Consider the following 20,308-nt stretch of genomic DNA (forward strand, 5'->3'; position numbering starts at 1 on the left):
AATTCTCCACTCTTCCCACCTGCCTTCCCCGCAGCCCTTCCCCCCACCTCCAGGGAATCAGATCGCATCCCTCCTTCCCCGTCTGAAACTTTCACTGGCTGCTCCTGCCTCGCTCTGAGGATCAAGTTAAACATCCTTTACGTGGCCCGCCCGGCCCTGAACGTTCTGGCCTCGCTCTGTGCTTCGGCTTCCACCCCGGGCCACTTGTCACACGTGCCAAGCTCTTTCCTCCCTCGGTTCCTTTGTGCGCCTTGTCTGCTCTCCTGTGCCCCTTCTACCCCCTCCCCAAATCCCGCTCACCCTCCAAGTCTGGCTTACATGTCACTTTCTTTGAGGCCTTCCCCGGTTGGTTCCTCCTCTGCTCCCTCGCTCCGGCCATTCAATTAGATCTCCCCAATGCGCTCCGTTGGCACCCTCAGGTCACCAGTAGTAATTTACATTATATACTTGATACACTTGCCTGATTATTTCTAATGTCTGCAATTGCCACAGGATTAAGCACAGTGTCTGGCAAGCACACTGCTGAAACTTAACTCCGAGTGAATGAATGAATGAACGGGGATGAATGACTAGGGGACTTGGATGGGGTCTTCACCGCCATCACAGTATATACCATCAAAATACCTCGAGGCCCCCGTTGTAGCTCTCCCTGGCAGGGCCACCCCCCCACCCCACCCCACCCCACCCCACCCCCGCGGGGTTGGCGAAGCCCTGGTCGTGCAGTTCTGGGGCGCCCGCCGCGCTCAGGCTCCAGCGGAGGACCGAGCACAGCGCGGCCGGGGCGGCTCTCCCGAAGTGCCTCCTGGCGCCCGAGCTCACGCGTGTCTTGGGCGGCGTGGCGGGGCAAGAAGGCAGCGAAGCGGGGGCGCCGCGGGCCTGGTGGCCGCCAGCCGCCGGGGAGCGCGACTTCCTCGTCTAGGGGCCGGCGCGGGGCGGCGCGGGGCGGAGCGGGGCGGGGCCGAAGGCCGCCCCCTTGGGATCCGGTGTGGGGCCGTGTCGCGCCGCGGAGGAGGTGGCCCGAGTCCGGCAGCGGAGGAGGGGAAGCCGAGCCTGCCGAGCTGGCGCCCGGCGGGGCCATGGTGCCCGGCCTCCTGGCGCTGCTGCTCGCGGTCTCCGCCCCGCTCGGGCTGCGGGCGGCGGAGCGCGGTGAGTCGGGCGCGTCCGGCGGGCGGCGGGACCCGGGGCGCGGCGGGCGGCTCGCGGGGCGGGCGGGGCCTGGCGGGCCCCAGCGCGGACGAAGTGGGGTTCGCCGCCTGCACCCCGCCGAGCCGGGCGGCCGGCGCAGGACCTGCTCTGCCTGACGGCGTGTCGGGGATAAAAAGGAGTCCCTGCGCCCGAATCCCTGCCCCGCCAAGCTCTCCCCTCCCCCTAAAAAGAGAAAACAACTCGGCGCCTCGCCACCAGCCCGGTTCACTTAGTTTCCCGACTTCCGAAGCTGCGGGCGCCGGGAGGAGTGACAGGGCCGGGGGGTCGCGAGCCGACGGCGCCGCCCCAGCTGCCCCGGGGGAGAGTCGTGTGCGGGGACAGCTCCCTCGAGCCCCCTTTGACAAAGCCGGGCCCTCCGGTCGCCTCTGCCTGGCGCCGCGCTGCAATCCGTGCGTGCGCGTTTGTTCTCGGGTGCCGGACGCTTGACAGATGTTTCCCGAGGCCGGACAGACAGTGCCGCCGCCGCCGCCCCGCGACGGGAGTCGCGCTTGCGCCCCAAGTTGGAGTCGTGTGGCCTCGGGTGGGTGAGCGAGTCCGACCCCTCGACCAGGCGGGCTTTCTCTGGAGCTGATTCTTGACCTCGAGTTGGACCTAGTTAGCCCACGTCCAAGTTGACACCCTCGTGTGTGCGATTCCCCCAGGTTGGCGTCTTTAGCCGTTTGTGCCAGCCCGAGGTGGCTGTACTTTATTACTCCGTGTTAACCAGTTATTTTTTTTAATTCAAGCGAATAGAAGAGAGTAGAGAAGGGGTTTTTTAATAGCAAAGAATGGCTTTCTGCAGAAATTTTTTAGTTCTTGTTTTTCTCCTCTCCTCTCCTGCTGTTGCCCCGTATGTAACTAAGGTTATTTAATGGCGGTAAGTCTGTCTGTAATATTTTGACAGCTCTCTTGCGTTAGCCGGGGTCTTGTAGTGCAACAATCCAAATTAAGCCTAATAAATACTGCGTTTTTTTCCTTCTTTTTCACTGAGCCATGTATCCATTGCCAGTCTGAAATAGTGATACTCACGATGTGGGTAGTGGTTCCTAAGTTTACTTACATACCAATTTGTTTAAACACACACTCTCTCACATACACACACACCCCTAAACTGATGTTGCCTAGAGTCAGGGTAGCACAATACTAGGCATTTTGTAAAATGTAAATCAATACGTATGATGTTATTAAATATGTACGATTTTGATAATGAATGTATATTGGACATTATGAAATGTTTTCTTAAAGTTACTGTTGGAAGATGCAACTTTAAAGGGTACATCCATAAATCAGCCCAACAGGGTGTCCCCATACTAATCTGGCTAAGGCTGTCACCTGTCTTTCCAAATGAAGTTTCAAATTTTATATGATTATTTGTTTCTCAAGTTTGATAAATTTAAGCATGCCAGCCCAATTTACATCTTGAGATACACTAGTGCTATGTAGTTGGATGGTGGACACGCAAGATTTTAGTGTTTTCAATGTTTGGAAGAAAAGGGCAGCCTTAGAAGAATAGCCTGTTTTTGGTGAGAAGAAAATACCGTTTATTGCATTGTACCTTCATTGTTCTTGGAGTCAGCCTGGTCTGGTACTTCTTGAACCCTCAGGTTCCACAACCTGTCTGATCACCACTCTCCCTGGAAGCTTTATGAAGCCCCAGCCCCATCTTTTAAATGAGAATTCCCATGGGTGGGGCCTGGGAATATGCACTTGAAAAAAGTTCCCGCAGGTAAGTCTGATTCTTATCAGCTCTGAGACAGTGAAAATGTTTTATAATATGATAAAGTGCCACCATCTGTGTTACAGGCAGCGTACTATTAGTATTTGTTTCAGAAAACAAAATTTTAGTTTCCTCTAAATACTAATAAGTTTGGTCAGTAGAATTATTTAAAATGTTTTATGTGGGGTTGGTGTCTGGTGCCCTCTGAAGCCATACTGGTTCCTTGGTAGGACTGCTGTTTGCCTTTATGGTACTTTTGTTCAGTTTAGAAAGAGTGTCCACCCTTCCCAGTGTCCCCAGCTGCCAGGGCCCAGACCCTAGTGCTTGGTGAACAGAGTTTGGGCTATTTCAGCTCCTTCTTGTGCCCTATTTCTCTGGATCCACTTAATTAAAGTTAGATATGTATGGAGATTGTTTCGGCATGCTTTTTTGACCTTACATATCTCATGCAAGTTGATCATTAGTTTTGATTCTATTCGTGTAAATCCATAGGCTTGGCTTCAGTCCATCCTTATTACCTTGATATACATTTTGTAGAATAAAATAACCTTAATTCATGTGATGGATTTCTGCTGTGTTTCCTTCTAACTAAATATATCCATTTCTCTCTTCACCGAAATATTTGGGAATGGATATGAAAGTAAAGATTACCCACTTGTCGGGAACGGACTTTGGCCCAGTGGTTAGGGCGTCCGTCTACCAGTCTACCATATGGGAGGTCCGCGGTTCAAACCCCGGGCCTCCTTGACCTGTGTGGAGCTGGCCATGCGCAGTGCTGATGCGCGCAAGGAGTGCCGTGCCACGCAAGGGTGTCCCCCGCGTGGGGGAGCCCCACGCGCAAGGAGTGCGCATGTGAGGAAAGCTGCCCAGCGTGAAAAGAAAGAGCAGCCTGCCCAGGAATGGCGCCGCCCACACTTCCCGTGCGGCTGACGACAGACGACAACAGAAGCGGACAAAGAAACAAGACGCAGCAAATAGACACAGAGAACAGACAACCAGGGGAGGGGGGGAAATTAAATAAATAAATAAAATCTTAAAAAAAAAAAAAAAGATTACCCACTTGTGAATTAAGTACTAGTAAAGAATAAAAATGAGCAGCTGATCTCTGAGGAGACATGTAAGCAGAGGTTCAAATACTAGATACCTAAAAATACCTTTAAAAACTCCTGCCCAACTCTAATTTGTTACTGTTAGATGTCTGTTCTTAAGTGTCAGTCATTAATGTTTGGTTAGAGATTGGATCAGCTCATACCTGGTGTTTTAGGTAACTTTTTTTTTTTAAAGTAAGCACAAGTTTATTCGGGCACCTTCTGCACTCGTACGTTCACTTGCCCCAGACATTTCCTCATCTCATCTGTCCAGGGACAAGTCTGGGATTTGGCCATCCCTGTAGACTGTCAGCTCCTGAGGACAGCAACTGGGACTGTTTTTTGTTTGTTGTTGTTGTTTTGTCTTCCTGGCACCTGATATAGGTACTTGAAAGTGTTTCGTGAGTTGAACTGAACAATCTCTATGTGCTGGGTAGATGCTTTCAAATTAATTCCCAATTAGTGGAAACTAAGTAGTCAAGAGTCTCCTGAAGTTCTTTATGAAGGTACCTCTTTTGCTTCTACTAATTAATTTTATCAAGCTCAGCTCTCTTGGCATGCTTATTTCTATATATAAGGGTACCTTTGAAATGAAAGCACAGCAAAGTGAAGGAAGCATGCCAGCAGAGCACTATATACCATGTTTCTGGGAGACATAATGTATAACACTCAAAACACTTATGCTATATATTTCAGAAAATAAGTTCTATTAAAGGAACCATTAAACAAAACAAAACAAAACAAAAATGTTAACTGGAACAGGATTTGAACTCTGAGTAATCCCCAAATTTTACTTATTGGCTTTTCATTTCCTAAATTGAATGCTTTAATCTCGTGGTGCTGAAACAGATTTTAAAATTCATATGAAGAACCACAACTTGGAAATAAGACACCTGTCATGTAGGAGGGCTTATGTTTTTATTTTTAAGATGTGTAGAGAAGTTTAATTGCAGTGTTTAGCTAAGGTTTAAGTCATGTTACGGGGGAGGGGGACCCACTAAAAACAATGACACTTTTTTCAGAGAAAACTTTCAGGAGAGTTTTGGACTTAGTGCTGTTTGTGTCCTAAAGCATAAAGTTAACTATATACATGGTATGCAACCTACCTGGCTTTGGCTTAGCCCATGGTGGGAAGCCAATAAATGTTAGTTACCTTGCTATTCACTACTGGTTATAACTATTAATTTTACAAATATTGGGGCCTCTTTGTTCTACCTCCCCAGCACCTGCTCCACCACACTCTTATCTCTCTGACCTCATTGCCTGTCACTCCCTTCCCCCCCCCCCACTCACACCCCTCCAGCTGTAGTAACATTCATGCTCTTTCTCAAAGGGGTCAGGCACTCTCCAACCTCAGAGTCTTTGCATATGCTGTTCCCTCTGCTTGGATGAGTCAAGCCCTAAATATCCACATAGCTTGCACCTCCTTCCATCTATGTTCAGATGCTACCTTCTGGGGGAGAACTACCCTAACCACCTAGTTATAATTGTAACCCTTTTGCCACTCCCAGAACTTCAAATTCCCCTTCCCTGCTTTGAGCTTTCTGCACTCTCTTCCAAAAGAGTAGTTGATTCACCAAAAGAGTAGTTTATCTACCCCCCCCCATACGAGTATGTGCCCTCTCTGATGGAGTCTGCCTCCAGCAGTGGCTAGCACACAACAGATACTCAGTGGGGATGGGGAGAGAAAGTGGCAAAACACCACCCCTGCCCTGTCGTTAAAAGATTCAGAGTTGACTAATTGAGAATCAAAACCTACACAAGGCAAAGTAATAAAATTGTGTCCTATCCAACTCTTGTTTTTAAGTAAAAAGTCTGACAGTACAGACTTAAAAATAGAGAAACTCATTCTGACTTATCAGAATTCTGGCATTTAGGATGAAAGGAAAAAGTATTGCGAAATTTCAGATTTTTTTCCGCTAAAACATTTTAGGTTATGAACTAATTTTGTCTTTTTGAAATTGAAGAGTCATGTTGATGTCATCTTCCAGATGTTCATTTTTTTGTTTTGTATATATATATTTGCCTTGGGAGTTGGGGAGTGAGGGAGACTTAATTGATGGGGTAAAAAAACAAAACAAAATTCACATGGCGATGTCTAACTCTTCCTGGAAATAAAAATCCGTGGGCTCTGGTATGCTGATTCCAGAACCAACTGACAAAATTTGCCCTTTAGTGGGGGTTGAAGAGAAGAATCTGGGTTGGGGGAGGGGGGGTTGGAGAAGAGAGGAGAGGGGATATGAGAGAGACTCAAAGATCTGTGAGGGTAAAGGAGGAGGCTTTTTTGTCCACCAGTATTAACTGATGCAGTGCCTGGCAGATAACACACTCCCCATAACTATTTCCTGAGTCAGCACATGAAAGAATGTGGTGAAAGGCAATTCTCACTAAAGTGTTTCAAACAGCTATTATCTGCATGACGATTGTGCGGCCTTAGGAAACTGTGCATGTGTTCAGGAAAATAAATGAATTCAGCTCTGAAAGGATATTGGGAATCTCAGAGACTCTTTTACAGGCAGCCCCGGGCAAGCAGCCATAGCGTAGCACTGGCTGTCATGCTGGTAGAGGAGCAGGTGGCTCTGCTCATTTGGACCAGGCGAGTAGGTGGTCACATAGGTTCTGCACATTCTTGGACATTTAGGGCATCAGGGGCCAGTTTCATTCCAAAGATCTTTCAGGGACAGTGTTTAGGCATTTGTCTGCCATATTGTCATGTATCCTTTACTCTATACTACTATTTTTAATTGATTTATTAACCCAGTCTTAATGAAACATCTCATTCGGAGCTATGTGCTGGGTCAAAGTTTACCTGATATTTTTAGAAATGCCAGTCTTGTATATGGTAATTTTAGGGTAGGTAGAATTTTGTAGGAAAACCTTTTTGAAATGAGTTTAATAGCCAAGTGGGTTTCTTGTTACCACTCCTTCCCCCCAACTTTTTTTTTTTATAAATCCACACTAGAAGTTTATCTTTTTTTAAAGTTACTCTAAGTATGGGACTTTGTGTATGAACAATTTTTGACAAAAGGATGTCAACAAATGGCATTATACCAATATATCATACTCCTGCAAGGAAGATGTTACTCAGAGAAACAGTATATTTTGGCAGATACACATGTGTACACCTATATTTATTGTCAACTTTCTACTATTTGTGTTTATTAAAGATTAGGAGACACAAAATTATAATTATAAAATATGTTTAGGGTATAAAGAACAATAAAATTAACACCTGCCACCCATTCTACCCCTAAGTCTATACATGCTTTTTTTTTTTAAATCCGCCCCCCCTGTGGGCTGTCTGTTCTCTGTGTCCATTCGCTGAGTGCTCTTCTGTGTTTTTGCTTGTCTCCCTTTTTTTCTTTTTTTTTTTTCTTGTCACTTCACACTGCTAAGTCAGCTCTCTGCAACGTTTGTGGGCCAGGCAGCATGTGGGCAAGCCTGCCTTCACAAGGAGGCCTCGGGACGCAAACCCAGGGCCTCTGATATGGTAGAGAAGAGCGCAACTGATTGAGCCACAGCTGCTTCCCTGTACATGATTTTGTATTCTGCTTTTTCAGCTTAACATTTTATTCAAAGCTTTTTATCATTCTATCTAGAAAAAATATTTTTAACCTCTATATATTCCAATGTGGACTACTCATTAATTTAATAATTCCCCTGTTTTGGTTTGCCATACACTGCCAATACAAAGTTCCAGAAATCTATTGACTTTTATAATGGGAATTTATTTGGGATAAAAGCTTACAGTTCCAATGCCATGAAACGTCCAAATCGAGGTACCAGCAGAGACACTTTCTTACCAAAGTCAGCTGCTGTTGATCTTGGCAATGTTGCCACATGGTAGAGCTAGATATCCACCCATCTCTGCTGAGGTGTCAGCCTTCCAGGTTCACCATCTCCTCTTGAGCCGCCCTGTTGGCCCCACCACTGTGAGCCCCTCGGGGGCTTGTTTTCCTGCAGTCCTCTCTCTCACATTGCAGAATCAAATATGCTGGCTCCCTTTTCCTTTGTCTGTCTGAGTGAGTCTGTCTCTGTGTTTCCATTTATATCAAATCTAGCAAGGGGGCAGAGACTCAACCTAAGTTACCCTCCTGACCGAGCATAGTCCAATCAAAAGCACTAAAGTATCAATATGTTTCCTACAAATTAATATATTTAGATATGAAAAGTTTCCAGAGTGAAGGAATTATGCAATAAGTAAAAGTTAAGACATTTCATTGAAATCATAAGGGAGTTTAAAAATAAATAGGTAAAAATTACAGTGTATTTCTTAACTGAGAATCATTCAACTAAGAGGAGAGTTAAGTGGAATATTACTTGTTTATTGGTTAGTGATAGTGTTTATTTGTAATCTTGATTGTATTAAAATATATATATATACACACACACACACTTTCTGTTAGTACATTCTGTATTAACAAAACTGAAGAATTTTTTTTTAAAAAGGCCTAAAGTGATCTTATCAAGTAATCTAACCAAAGGCCCCTTAACTGAATTTAATGCAATCAAAGGATATCACATACAGAGGAATAGATTAGTTTACAAACATAATATTCCTCCTTTTGTTATTCATAAAGTAATTTCAAACTGCTACATCCCCTATATACTATTCTAATTAAATTTGTATTCATTTGTAGAATTAGACATCAGGTAAAGAAGAACTCATTTTCATGTCATTTATCAATACTGAAGGAATATCCAATGGGAAAGTGGAATTTTTGTCTTGGTCATCTTACATCTATAAATCTTTTCAAGAGTCTGGTCTTTTGTGTGAGTCGGATAACTCTTCTTTACTCGTAAAGTCAGAAATAATTTGCTTGTCCATACATTATGTAAAAGAAAAATGGGTACATAAACATATTACATATCAGAAAGGTAAGGTTTCTTCATCTTTCTTGGATGAGATTCTTAATTTATTCTTAAAGGGGTCAACTTTGTCAATTATTAGAATATTTGGAATTTATCTTTAGCGAGAACCGTATTTGTTTTTATATTCATAATTTTTCAATTCAAATTATAACCACTATTATAGCCATTTGTATTCAATGTCCCAAATATTTACATTTTACTAGAAGGATAGAGAACACAGTATTATTGTTTTTCTTTTCATCACAATATTAAATACTCTGAACATTAGAACCATATGGCTCCATTTTGCACATTTAGCATTTAGTAAATGTGCCTAAAAGGTAAATAATTTTTTATGAAGCATTCTATTCTTGAAAAAAGAAAAAAAAAGAACAAAACCTCATTTCACTAGTATTTCTGACAAAGAACAAGGCAAAGGATATTACAAGTTGTGAGGTCTAGTTAAATTTGGATTATGAGTGCATAAAATTTCCTACAAGCAAAATGGGTAAACATCTCTCTGTCTGTCACCTAAATTTTAAATGACTGAATGGGTTTACTTCAGACTTTATATCACTTTCTACAAAAGGAACTTCACCTCAGATTGGAATATGTGTAATTTCAGCCCAAATAAAGAAACCATTGAGACTTTATAGCCCGTAGACATCATGGAGATCAGTGCAATGTTCCTCCCACTCTGAGGGTTTTAGAATGGCGCCTGCTTATTTTGAGAATTGCATGAACCAAGATTTCCCTCTTTTTTTGCCTCGGAAAGCTCCTCCTGCTTTGCCAAGAGTCTAAATTAGAAGCCGGCTTACAGAGAGAGAAGTGGCCCTGTACTGTTGTGGCTGTTAGTTCAGAAGAATCTAAAAATCTTTGAGACCCTCTTGCCTTTGGGTTAGGAAATTCTTTTTTTCTTCCACTTCTTTTTCCTTTTTCATCTTTGCCACAAATGCTGTAATATATTGTTAAGATCTTAAAAGATACAGTGTTTTCCCCCTGAGGTATTTAAAATATATATTAAAAACTTCATGGCCTTTTCCCCCTAAATATTTCATTTGTACCTCTAATCTAAAGACAATTTACTTGCATAACAATGATGTCACGATCATTTCTACAAATGGAAATGATCATCTACTACAAATATTAGTGGTAATTCCTTAATACCACCTAAAACCCAAGCCATATCCACATTTCCTGTTATCTAAACAAAACATTTTTTTAACCACTGGTTTGTTCAAACAAGAATCCAAATATGACCAAATATATTTAGTTATGGTATCTCTTAAATTGCTTTCAATCTACCACTGACTCCCACCCACATACCTTTTTTTTTTTTTCTGCAAGGAAACCAATCCTGTGATGCAGTTAACATCCTAAATTTGACTGACTGCTTCATAGTGAAGACTCTTTTATTTGGTGCACTATCTCATCCCTTATATTTCCTATAAACTTGGAATTAGATCTAAAGGCTTGGTAAGATTCAAGTTAAGGATTTTTGGTAAAAAGTACCTCAGTGGTGCCAGGTACTTCTAATTGTATTATATCAGGATGCATTTATTATTATTATTATTATTATTACCCCTCATTTAAAGACTGATCAGTGACTTCAGGAAGTGACAATCAAATTCCCCTGTGAACTGCAATTAATCTGCAGAAGATAGTCTCCATCAACGTTTCACTTATCAATTGATCATTGTTACTTGTTCAGTCGGAATTTTTTATAAAAATAATTTATTTAAAAATCCCTATCTTCATATATACTTTGACTTATCATGTTTTTTTTTATTCCATTTAATCCCAATTCCAAGAGCAATTGAGGGAATTGGGACTCAGAAATTGAATCATTTACCCCAAGCACATTCATTTTGCGTGTCCATGGTGGCAAGCAAGTACAGGTCCTGTAATTCCAAATGCAGGGTAGTGTCCTGCTTCTGTCTTCAAAGAAACCCATTATATACTCATGTCTGAGGGAGAACAAATCAAAGAAAGGAAATCTTAGAGGAACACAACTTCAGAGGGTTACTTAAGTGATAAGGTTTTTAATTAATAGTCCTTGGTTTCTCTTAGAGGTAGCCACATTTGCACAGAAAAATTAAAATATTTTCCAAACCCAAATCAATAACCATTTGCTTTTACCAAGTTGTGATAACTTCAGCAGTGCAGAATACAGAATGAGCAAAGGCACTTTTCAGAAATGGGGAATGTGATGTAAGTTTTATGTTTATGTTTTTTCTCTCAGTTCTTATGTTTCATGTCTCATTAGATGTATGACAAGGTACCATTTCAATCCCCGCTGAGATTTGCTATTTTCTGTTCAGTAAACATTGTTTGTGTTTTCTGTATGTATGGTACATACACTTGTTTTCCCAAAAATCTGCTCATCCTGTTTCTTTGTGTATTTTCCATAGTGATTCTCAAGTAATTCCAAATTGACAGTCTTGCCCAAGTGTCAGAAATGTCATCTGTGCTTAAATATAGATTCTGAAATGAATTATCGCCTGTCCTGAACTTATAAATGAAATCTGGAGTGAAGATTGATCAGTGACTTCAGGAAGTGATAGTCCAATCTCTATATATAAAGTGTTAAAGATTTGGAATTACAGATGTGTTTCAAATTAGGAATAGTTATTAAAATATAACCATACAAAACTGATACCTCATGGAATTTTGTTTAAAGAGATTCACTGCAAGATCCCTGTTCATTATGAGAGACCTTTTTAGTCTCTTGCTTCTCAGGTATATCCCTGGACCAGCAGAGGAGTCATTACTGAGAGCTTTTTGGATATGCAGAATTTTCAGACCCTGAAGTTGAACACGATCTCCAGGTGACTGCTAAGCACACTGAAGTTTGAGAAGCAGCACTTTAATTCACTGAAACCTTCATTTGCAGGGCATCATTTAGTATCCACATGAGGGCTAAGCAAAGTAGACAACCTTTGCTGGAGATAAAATAGTCACCTCTCATTAGATTATTACCTTAATAGTCTAGTAAAGAGTAGTTAAATAATTTTAAAAGGGAGGACAAAAAAACAAAACAAATGGAAAAAAAAAGGAGGATGACAATTTCTCATATCATCATTCCTACAAGAAACCCTGAATTAAGAATGGCCATTTTCCTCATTAATTTTGAGATTTAAAAAAAAGTGAATCTTTATATAAATATATGTAATCTCTGTTTTAGTAGCAATTGTATCACACAGCAGCAGGGTAAGTTTGGGCGGTGTCTTAGTTTGCCACAGGGCTGCTGATACCAAATACCGGAAATGGGTTGGCTTTTATAATGGGAAGTTTATTAGGGTAAAAGTCTATAGTTCCAAGGCTGTGAATTGTCCAAATAAAGGCACATCAGAGATGCTTTCTCACGAAAGTCAGCTATGGGTAGTTCTAGCATCCTGCCGCATGACAAGCCTGCTCCTTGATTCAGCTGTAGCCAATCAGTCATCTCTCACTGGGCCTCAGCTCCTTGAGCCTCTTGGGGCTTTTGTCCTTGAACTCAGGTGTGGGTGAACCTGGAGTCCTTTCTCTCACATGGCCAGATCAAATATGGCAGCTTCCTTTCCCTCTGTATCCTCTTCCTCTTTTCGTCCCTGTTTATATCAGAGCCTGCAAGAGAATGGAAACCCAACCTGGCTCATGGCTCCTGATGTAGTCCAATCAAAACCGATCTAATCAAGTGATCTAAAGTGAATCTAATGCAATCAAAGAGTACCACACCCACAGGAAATAGATTAGTTTAAGAAGATAATCTTTTTGGGATTCACCAAATTCAAATTCTCACAGGCAGCATCTAAAATCTCTCTGCTTCAGTTTCTCCACCTCTCAAATGGGCAACTTAAACAATGGCAGCCTTTGGTGGTAGTGATTGAGCTTCCTGGTCTGTGGAGACAGAGAGGCTAGGTTCAGATCCTGGCTAAGCCACCTGGGCCAAGGTACTTGGCCTCTTTGAGCCTCAACTTCTTCACATATGGAATAGGGATTATAGAAGGGATGTGTGATGAAGAAAGGATATGGTAGACTTTGATTCTGTTGTATTGGAAATGTCCTCTTTCATCAGCTATGGAGTAGATACTTGAATATTTGGAGTATTATTCTTTATATGTATGTGTGTATGTGTCTCACTATGTGCATAAATGAAATATTTCATAATCACTTTTTTGAAAGGGAACTAATATATGTCAAATATGATTGACATGAAGATTAAATGATAATAAAATCCTTAGAACACTGTATTTCTTATACTGTACAATAAATACTTAGTAAATGCTAGTTATTATTAGCAAGGACCTTTCACAATTAATTTTGTGATTATTTTTCCTGTCCTTGTAACTTTTTGGTTCTTAATGATTTTTTGAAAAGTAGATCTATGAATGTGAAAATGTGTGTGTGTGAGAAAGAGAAAGAGTAAATGTTTACAGTTTTAATTTATAAAACTCAGATTAACTTTAGCTGTACTTGGTAATACTGGATTTTCTTGGATCTAGGGAGAAAAGTCAATATCAATTTATACTTAACCTGAATATTGTTTTTGCATATTTAACATGGAAACCAAGTTAGAAAGCGTAGCCTGTTTTAGAGACAGGAAAAATTTCTCTCATTTATCTTCAGCTTTAGCAATAGTAGCATGGACATCACATCAACAACATGCTGTTAATAGTAAAAGTCAGCAGCCACTTTTCTCTAATTTCCTCATCCTGAGCATCTGTTAAACAGAGATAAAATAATTGTCTTAAACTTGTTTGGGTGTGTCAACACGTTTTATTCCCAAATTTTCATCTGTACAATTAAGAAACTTCTCTCAAACAATGTGTCAAATTTGTCGTCCAATACTTCAAAGCACTTGACACTTGGTAATAGCTACAGTGGGAAAGTCTTGTTTTGTTTTTGAGTACCAGAGTTCCATAGTTAGTGTCAGCATCAGTTTTTAGACCTATAAAGGCCAAAGTCCCCTTCTTCACACCAGATCTTCAATACTAGAAGCTCTCTTATGAGATCTTGTGAGAATCTAGCCCACGATTTCGCCAGTGTGACCCTCAAAACACTACTCCTATGAGGTGCCCAGTGAGGAAAGACATCCCTGGGAAGTGTTGCAAACTGTGGACTCTGTTAGAGAGCTTCACTGTGTAAGGACTTTCAGGTGTCCTGGGGTGAAGAGAAAGGGGAGATTCTCCAAGCTTATTTACCTTGCATCTCTTTTTGGGTGATGGGGACAGGACCTCCTGTAAACCTCTTATGGATAGTGTCTACTTTGGGATATGCCAACATAGCAGGCAGTGGGCACTAGATAAATATCAATGAATGCTTTCTAATTAGACTTCTTCAGCAACCTAGAACACTTAACACACACAGCACATCTTTACCACACACAGCTATGTTGGTAGTTTTAAAGATGAGGAAAATTTACATAGGTAAGATGGGTGACCTCTTAATACCATACAGCCTATAACTGATGTAGTTTGGACAAAGTCAGCTAATTCAAAGCAACATTCCCAAAGTGTAGTATTTTTTGAAATAAGAATAACAGCAATTAAAATATATCAGATTCTTATTATAAGCTAGTCTCAATGTTTAATACTTCAGTATCATTTTCTCAGTTAATTGCTCATGATAACCCTATGAGTTTGGACTCTATCGTTGTCTCTATTACGCATGAGTAAATTGAGGCTCCGAAAGGTGAAGTGACTCACCCAAGGCCACACAACTGGGCAGGGCTGTGCTGGCACCCAGGGTTGCAACCATTGTACTCTCTCACCTCCCGAGTATATGGAAATGATTTATAAGACTAGAAAATAATAGACGTGCAAACCTTCCTGCTTTCAATGATCTTTTACCTTTCAGTAGAATCACAAGGCCAGAGAATGACCAAAAACTCTAGAATTTTCACTGGTTTGATTTATAGAACCTTAAAGAATAGCATTAAACAAGGTTTTGAGTTTCTCCCATTGGGAATAAATAATGCCTTTTATTATTTAGACATTGGAATCACTGATATCTTCACACACTGATGGAAGTAGTTTTACCTTGTGAAGGGAGTCATAGAGGGGACCAACTGAATTAATTAGTTTCAGCTTTATACACTCAAACTGCTTTATTTTAAGCAATACTTCTAGCTAATAGGAACATTAATTTGGGAGTCAACATAGAGAGATTTTTGACAATAAGTCTCTTGTGTTTCCTTTTATTTTACATTCAAATGTCTTTCATCTGTGGAGTTAAAAGGAGTATCTTCATCAAGTCATTAATCATGTCATTAGCATCTATTTTGTAGGTGGTAAGAATAAGGTCTAAAGAGAACTTACAAACAGGTTTGTAGGATTGGGCCCTAGGTTTCTTGTCTGTCACTGAGACTTCTTTCAGCATAGTATTCTATCCATTTTCCTTTCAGATAGACTAAAGATTTTAAATAATCATTCTGTTTGATAGCACAACTTGTATGTTTTACCTCTTTTTATTCTCACACAGCCACTTAGGCCCCCTGCCCTTATTGTTCCTTTCCTTTCCAGACAACACACTAAGCAAAAAGTTAAGCACAACTGGAGAAGAGAAGAGTTTGTAAGATGGTATGGCAGACACTTAACGAAAAGAATGATACCTTGGGAAATCTGTTTGCCTGAGTGTCAGACAAAGAGCTCTGTAATACTTGCAAGCTCCCTTTGTGGTTGGAAAGATTGTAGTCATCAATAGCTCACTTAATGTTAGACATGGAAAGAAATTTTCTCACACCCACACAGGGATGACTGTGTGTGTGTTGAGACCTGTTACAGCTTGAATATTAGGAGAGCAATGCTATAACTGTATCGTTTCGTAATCATGTTTCTCGAAATGGTTTCACTCTTATGATATTTTAATGCAGTGTTTCCCAAATTGCAATATGTGACCCATTAAGTAGGCATTGAAAGCAACTGAGTTGGCACAACCAGCATGGCTTTAATAAAAAAATGAAATAGAATACAATAGGAAATATAGTGCTTCATGTATCATAGAAAGAATTGCATCATTAATCTTCTGCTTGTTATTCATTTGTGTGTATGCATGAGTGATTACTTAGGTTGTGATGAAAAATCTGTATTCTAGTCTAAGTATGGATCATAATCAAAAGGGTTTAAAGCCTATTGTCTTTCACTAAGGACGCTAATACTTAATATAAAAGATATTTTTGCACTCCCCTTTTATTTCATCCAAATAATTTTCCAACAAGGGCAACTCAAATAAAAATTTTCTTTTAAAGCCTAAGTAATGCAGAAATTTATTTTTTGCCAAGTATATATTAACTTTACCTTTCAGAGTGGAATATGGTTTCTTATCAAAGGGAAATAGTCTTTTAAGGAAGTTATTATTTTCCTTTCTTAATGGATAGAATTAGAATAGACTTTTTAAAGAGTTCATTTATGTAGACAAGCATCTAGCTTATTTAGAAAATACCCTATATATCCATAACTCCCAAATAGTTGTTGTTAAGGGTTGAAAGGTAAAGTCATATCCATTAATTTAATTCTAGGTATTTAGAGAAGAGCTAGTGAGTCCATATTTCTGATACTTCACTCTCAGGAATTCCTTGTTAACATGTTTCTCTCCCAATGACCATGAGCTCCTTGCATTGGGAATGACATTTTACTAAGATCCTACCTGTTTGGTGAGTGAGTTTTCAACAACAGCCTGAGCATATTTGTTCACAAGACTTCTTTCAATCCATATAATGTCACAAAGAACCTTAGGTGAATTTGGTATTTTTAATTATATTATTTTTCTTACATATATATTATTAATGTAGAAAATTAAAGTATAAATAAAATGAAACTCACTTGTGATCCAACACATAGAAATAAACACTTAGAAGAAATTTTCCTAATATATCCATGTGTGTACAATGTATTGTTTTAAAATTAAATATTCTTCTAAAAGATGATTTTTAACCTCTCCTTAACATCACAATGCTTAGAAATATAATATTTGACTATTCTTTTCTAATTTAGATGGTTACCAAATGTTCAGAATCCAAGTACTTAAATCTTTGGGTACAGATCACTCTGGGAGTTCCAAACTATTAATGAGTGCTTACAGCTTTTTCCAAAATCTAAACTGCACACATCTAGCTATAGCTTTGTAAGTTATTTTGAGGAGGTGTAGTCAGTTGCAAACAACTCAGGCTCCAAGATGCAAACCCTAGGATTTAGGCCCTGATGGCTGTACCACCTTCAAATATTCCACAGTGAGAAGAAAAACTATGATGCATAGTTTAATCATGTGCTTTGCCAATTAAATTACAGTTCAAAGGAAGAAAAATATAAACATTGAGCAGTAACTGCTTTTGAGGAGTAGACAAATTCCCAGTGGTGAAACTTCCTCCTTCTCCCTTCTTTCCACGTTCCCCACTTTGAAATTAAGTGGGTGGCAGTTTAATCTGTCACCGTGCATTCCTGCACCTAACAGCACATGCAGCTCATCATAAAACTATGGTTTTATTTTTTCCCTTACAGATCAAACTTTATTTCTTTTAATTTCTAATTAAAAACAAAACCACATATGATGAACCCACGTCATCGGGCTACAGCAATCATCAACAATTCCCTATGTTTTCCCCCAGTTTTCAAAGGTTTTATTGGTAAATATGCTTTAGAAAAGAATGATCAATCCTGTTGCTTCCAAGTCTGTAGGATGAAGAGCTGTGATCAGGGACTCATTTAGCAGTGCCAAAGGGAGGAAATTGCTGCCCAACTCTTCTTCATAGACCCAGTCATAAACACAAGACTTATAGTAAACCAACTTTTTGGGCTTAAACCATAGACTGACTTCTTTCTCAGAACTTTTTTGTTTTACTGAATCACTGCCATGAATGATATTCCTTCCAACTGAATGCAGAGGTCCATATTTTTTCATTTATCCTGTCCCCCTTCAAATCCTAGATTTTGTGTCCCCCCAAAGAAATTTCCATAGGCATTCCCCCACAAGAAATTTTGTTGTATAATCTCAATACCATAATCACATCTCAAAGAATTAATAATACTTCCAATGATACTTCCTTAATATTATTTAATGTCCCAATTATATTTTTAAAAGCCTTCTGAAGGTTGATTTTTCAAATCAGGATCCAAACCAGGTTCAATTGGTTATTGTGACTCTTAACTTTCCTTTCGTCTAAAATAAAGTTTTTGGTGTGCCTCTTCATACAAGTCATTGTTGAAGAAACTAGGTCAGTTGCACCTAGAGTACCTACAGCCTGAACATAGCTGATGGCTTCCTCATGGTGTTCATAAATTTGTACCTCTATCCCTTGCATTTCCCATGGACTGGAAGTTAGACCTAAGGACTCGATGAGATTCATGGACAATTATCACTGATTCACATATTTTGCTTTTTAGCAAGAGTACTTCATAGATGTTGGTGCATAGAGCATGTTTCATCCTGTCAGTAGACTCATAATATCTGATTGTCTCACTTGTAATCATGCTGACATCCCTCAGTGAGTTTAGAGGGTGACAACCTTCTCAATCTTCTACCTAATAGTTTTATCATCCATTGATGACCATTGTTGAATCAGTTATATCTCATTAGGGAGCTGTTCATTTTAATAGAAGAATATTATGAAAGTATCTAAAGGGAGGTCTAATAGGGCAGGAGGTCATGGGGCATTCCTAGGTTAAACACAGACAAACCATGTTATAAAAATCAAAGAGGTGAGAAAAAATGTTTTTAAATTCCTAGGCTTAGCCTGGATCATCTAGGGTTATAATCTGGGATTCACCAACAGTTAATTAGCCTTAGAGAAAGTCAATATACATTTTGTTTTCTCATCTATACACTGGGGCATGTGCCTCCCTCAGACTCTCTGCCTCGTGCTCCTTAGACAAATGTGAGAGACTTGGATAAAGAATTTGATAGGTTTTTGAAGAGTATAAAGTGAAGGGGGGAGGGGCTTACAAATAAAAATGGTCTGCTTTATTGGTGGTCATTCCATATGTATCTTTTCCATATCAATTGGTATAAATCTTTTATTTGATTAAAAATAAATTGTAGATCACATGCATTGAAGGAAATGCTAGAGAGATACCATGTACTCTTTACCTCAAAACTACAGTACAATATCACAACCAGGATTTTTCTTTTATTTTAAAAACAGTTTATTGAAGTATATCATTCATACATGAACATACTTAAACAATAAATGTATAGCAAAAGTTGTGAACTTACAAAACAAACATGCATAACATCGTACAGGGCCCATACATCACCTCACCACCAACACCTTGCATTTTTTTGAAACATTTGTAACAAATTATGAATTAGCATTGTCAAAGTATTACTAATTATAGTCCATATCTTACATTTGGTGTATTTTTCTCCTCACCTACCTTATTAATTTATTTGGTCATAAACCAAACAATTTATCTAATGTATACAATCAGTAGCATTTGGTAAAATCACCAAGTTGCACATTCCTCAACTTCAGTCAACATTTTCATTACTGAAAAAACAAAACAAAACAAAAAACCAAACCACTATCATACCCATATGTTAGGACTACTGATTACAAATCCTATGATGTGCTTTCACCATTTCTATTCATTTCCAAACATTTACAAACAACTTTTTACCAATTCTGCACAGATTAAACCTCAGCTTACCATTTTCTAACCACATTCGTTTCTCTGGTGACATATTCTAGCTATAAACTCCATGGGTTTGCTCATTATATTTAGTTCATAATAGTGAAATCATACAATAGTTGTCCTTTAGTGCCTGGATTGCTTCACTCAACACAGTGTCTTCCAGGTTTATCTACACTGTCAAATGCTTCACGACTTCATTTCTTCTTACTGGTGAACAACATTCCATCATGTGTATTACCACAGTTGGTTTATCCATTCATCAGTTGATGGACACCTGGGTTGTTTCCATCTTCTGGCAACTGTGAATAATGTCACTATGAACATCAGTGGGAAGATGTCTGTTCATGTCACTGTTCTCAGTTCTTCTGGATATATCCAGTAGCGGTATTGTCAGGTCACATGGTAGATCTATATATCCAACTTCCTTAGGAACTGCCAAACAGTCCTCTACAGTGGCTGTACCACTTCGTATTCCCAACAGCAGTGAATAAGCATTCCTATCTATCCACATCTTCTCCAACACTTGTAGTTCCTTGCCTTGTTAATAGTGGCCATTCTGTTAGATGTGAAATGATATCTCACTTTAGCTTCGATTTGCATTTCCCTAATAGCCAGTGATAATGAGCATTTTTTCATGCATTTCTTCACAAATTTGTATCTTCTTTAGAAAAATGTCCACACAGGTCCTTCGCCCTTTTTTTTTAAGATTTTACTTTTTATTTATTTCTCTCCCCTTCCCCGCCCCTCTCCCCCGTTGTCTGCTCTCTGTGTCCATTCACTGTGTGTTCTTCCATGTCCACTTGTATTCTTGTCAGCGGCACTGGGAATCTGTGTCTCTTTTTTGTTGTGTCATCTTGCTG

At 39.8% G+C, this 20,308-nt stretch overlaps 1 protein-coding gene across 2 annotated transcripts in view; it reads left to right on the top strand.

The window, feature by feature from the left end:
- Positions 1-950: 950 nt before the first annotated feature.
- DCBLD1 (discoidin, CUB and LCCL domain containing 1) overlaps positions 951-20,308 on the top strand; it is an 87,165-nt gene continuing 67,807 nt past the window's right edge. The window contains exon 1 of one of the 2 annotated variants that reach the window (XM_058307327.2): positions 951-1,146. In XM_058307327.2, the coding sequence (XP_058163310.1) occupies positions 1,077-1,146 (70 nt within the window). In that variant the 5' untranslated portion in view covers positions 951-1,076. The remainder of the gene's footprint in view (positions 1,147-20,308) is intronic. The other variant, XM_071218637.1, reaches the window with a different exon arrangement.

Source organism: Dasypus novemcinctus, chromosome 11, assembly GCF_030445035.2.
Source record: "Dasypus novemcinctus isolate mDasNov1 chromosome 11, mDasNov1.1.hap2, whole genome shotgun sequence".
NCBI classification, from domain to species: domain Eukaryota; kingdom Metazoa; phylum Chordata; class Mammalia; order Cingulata; family Dasypodidae; genus Dasypus; species Dasypus novemcinctus.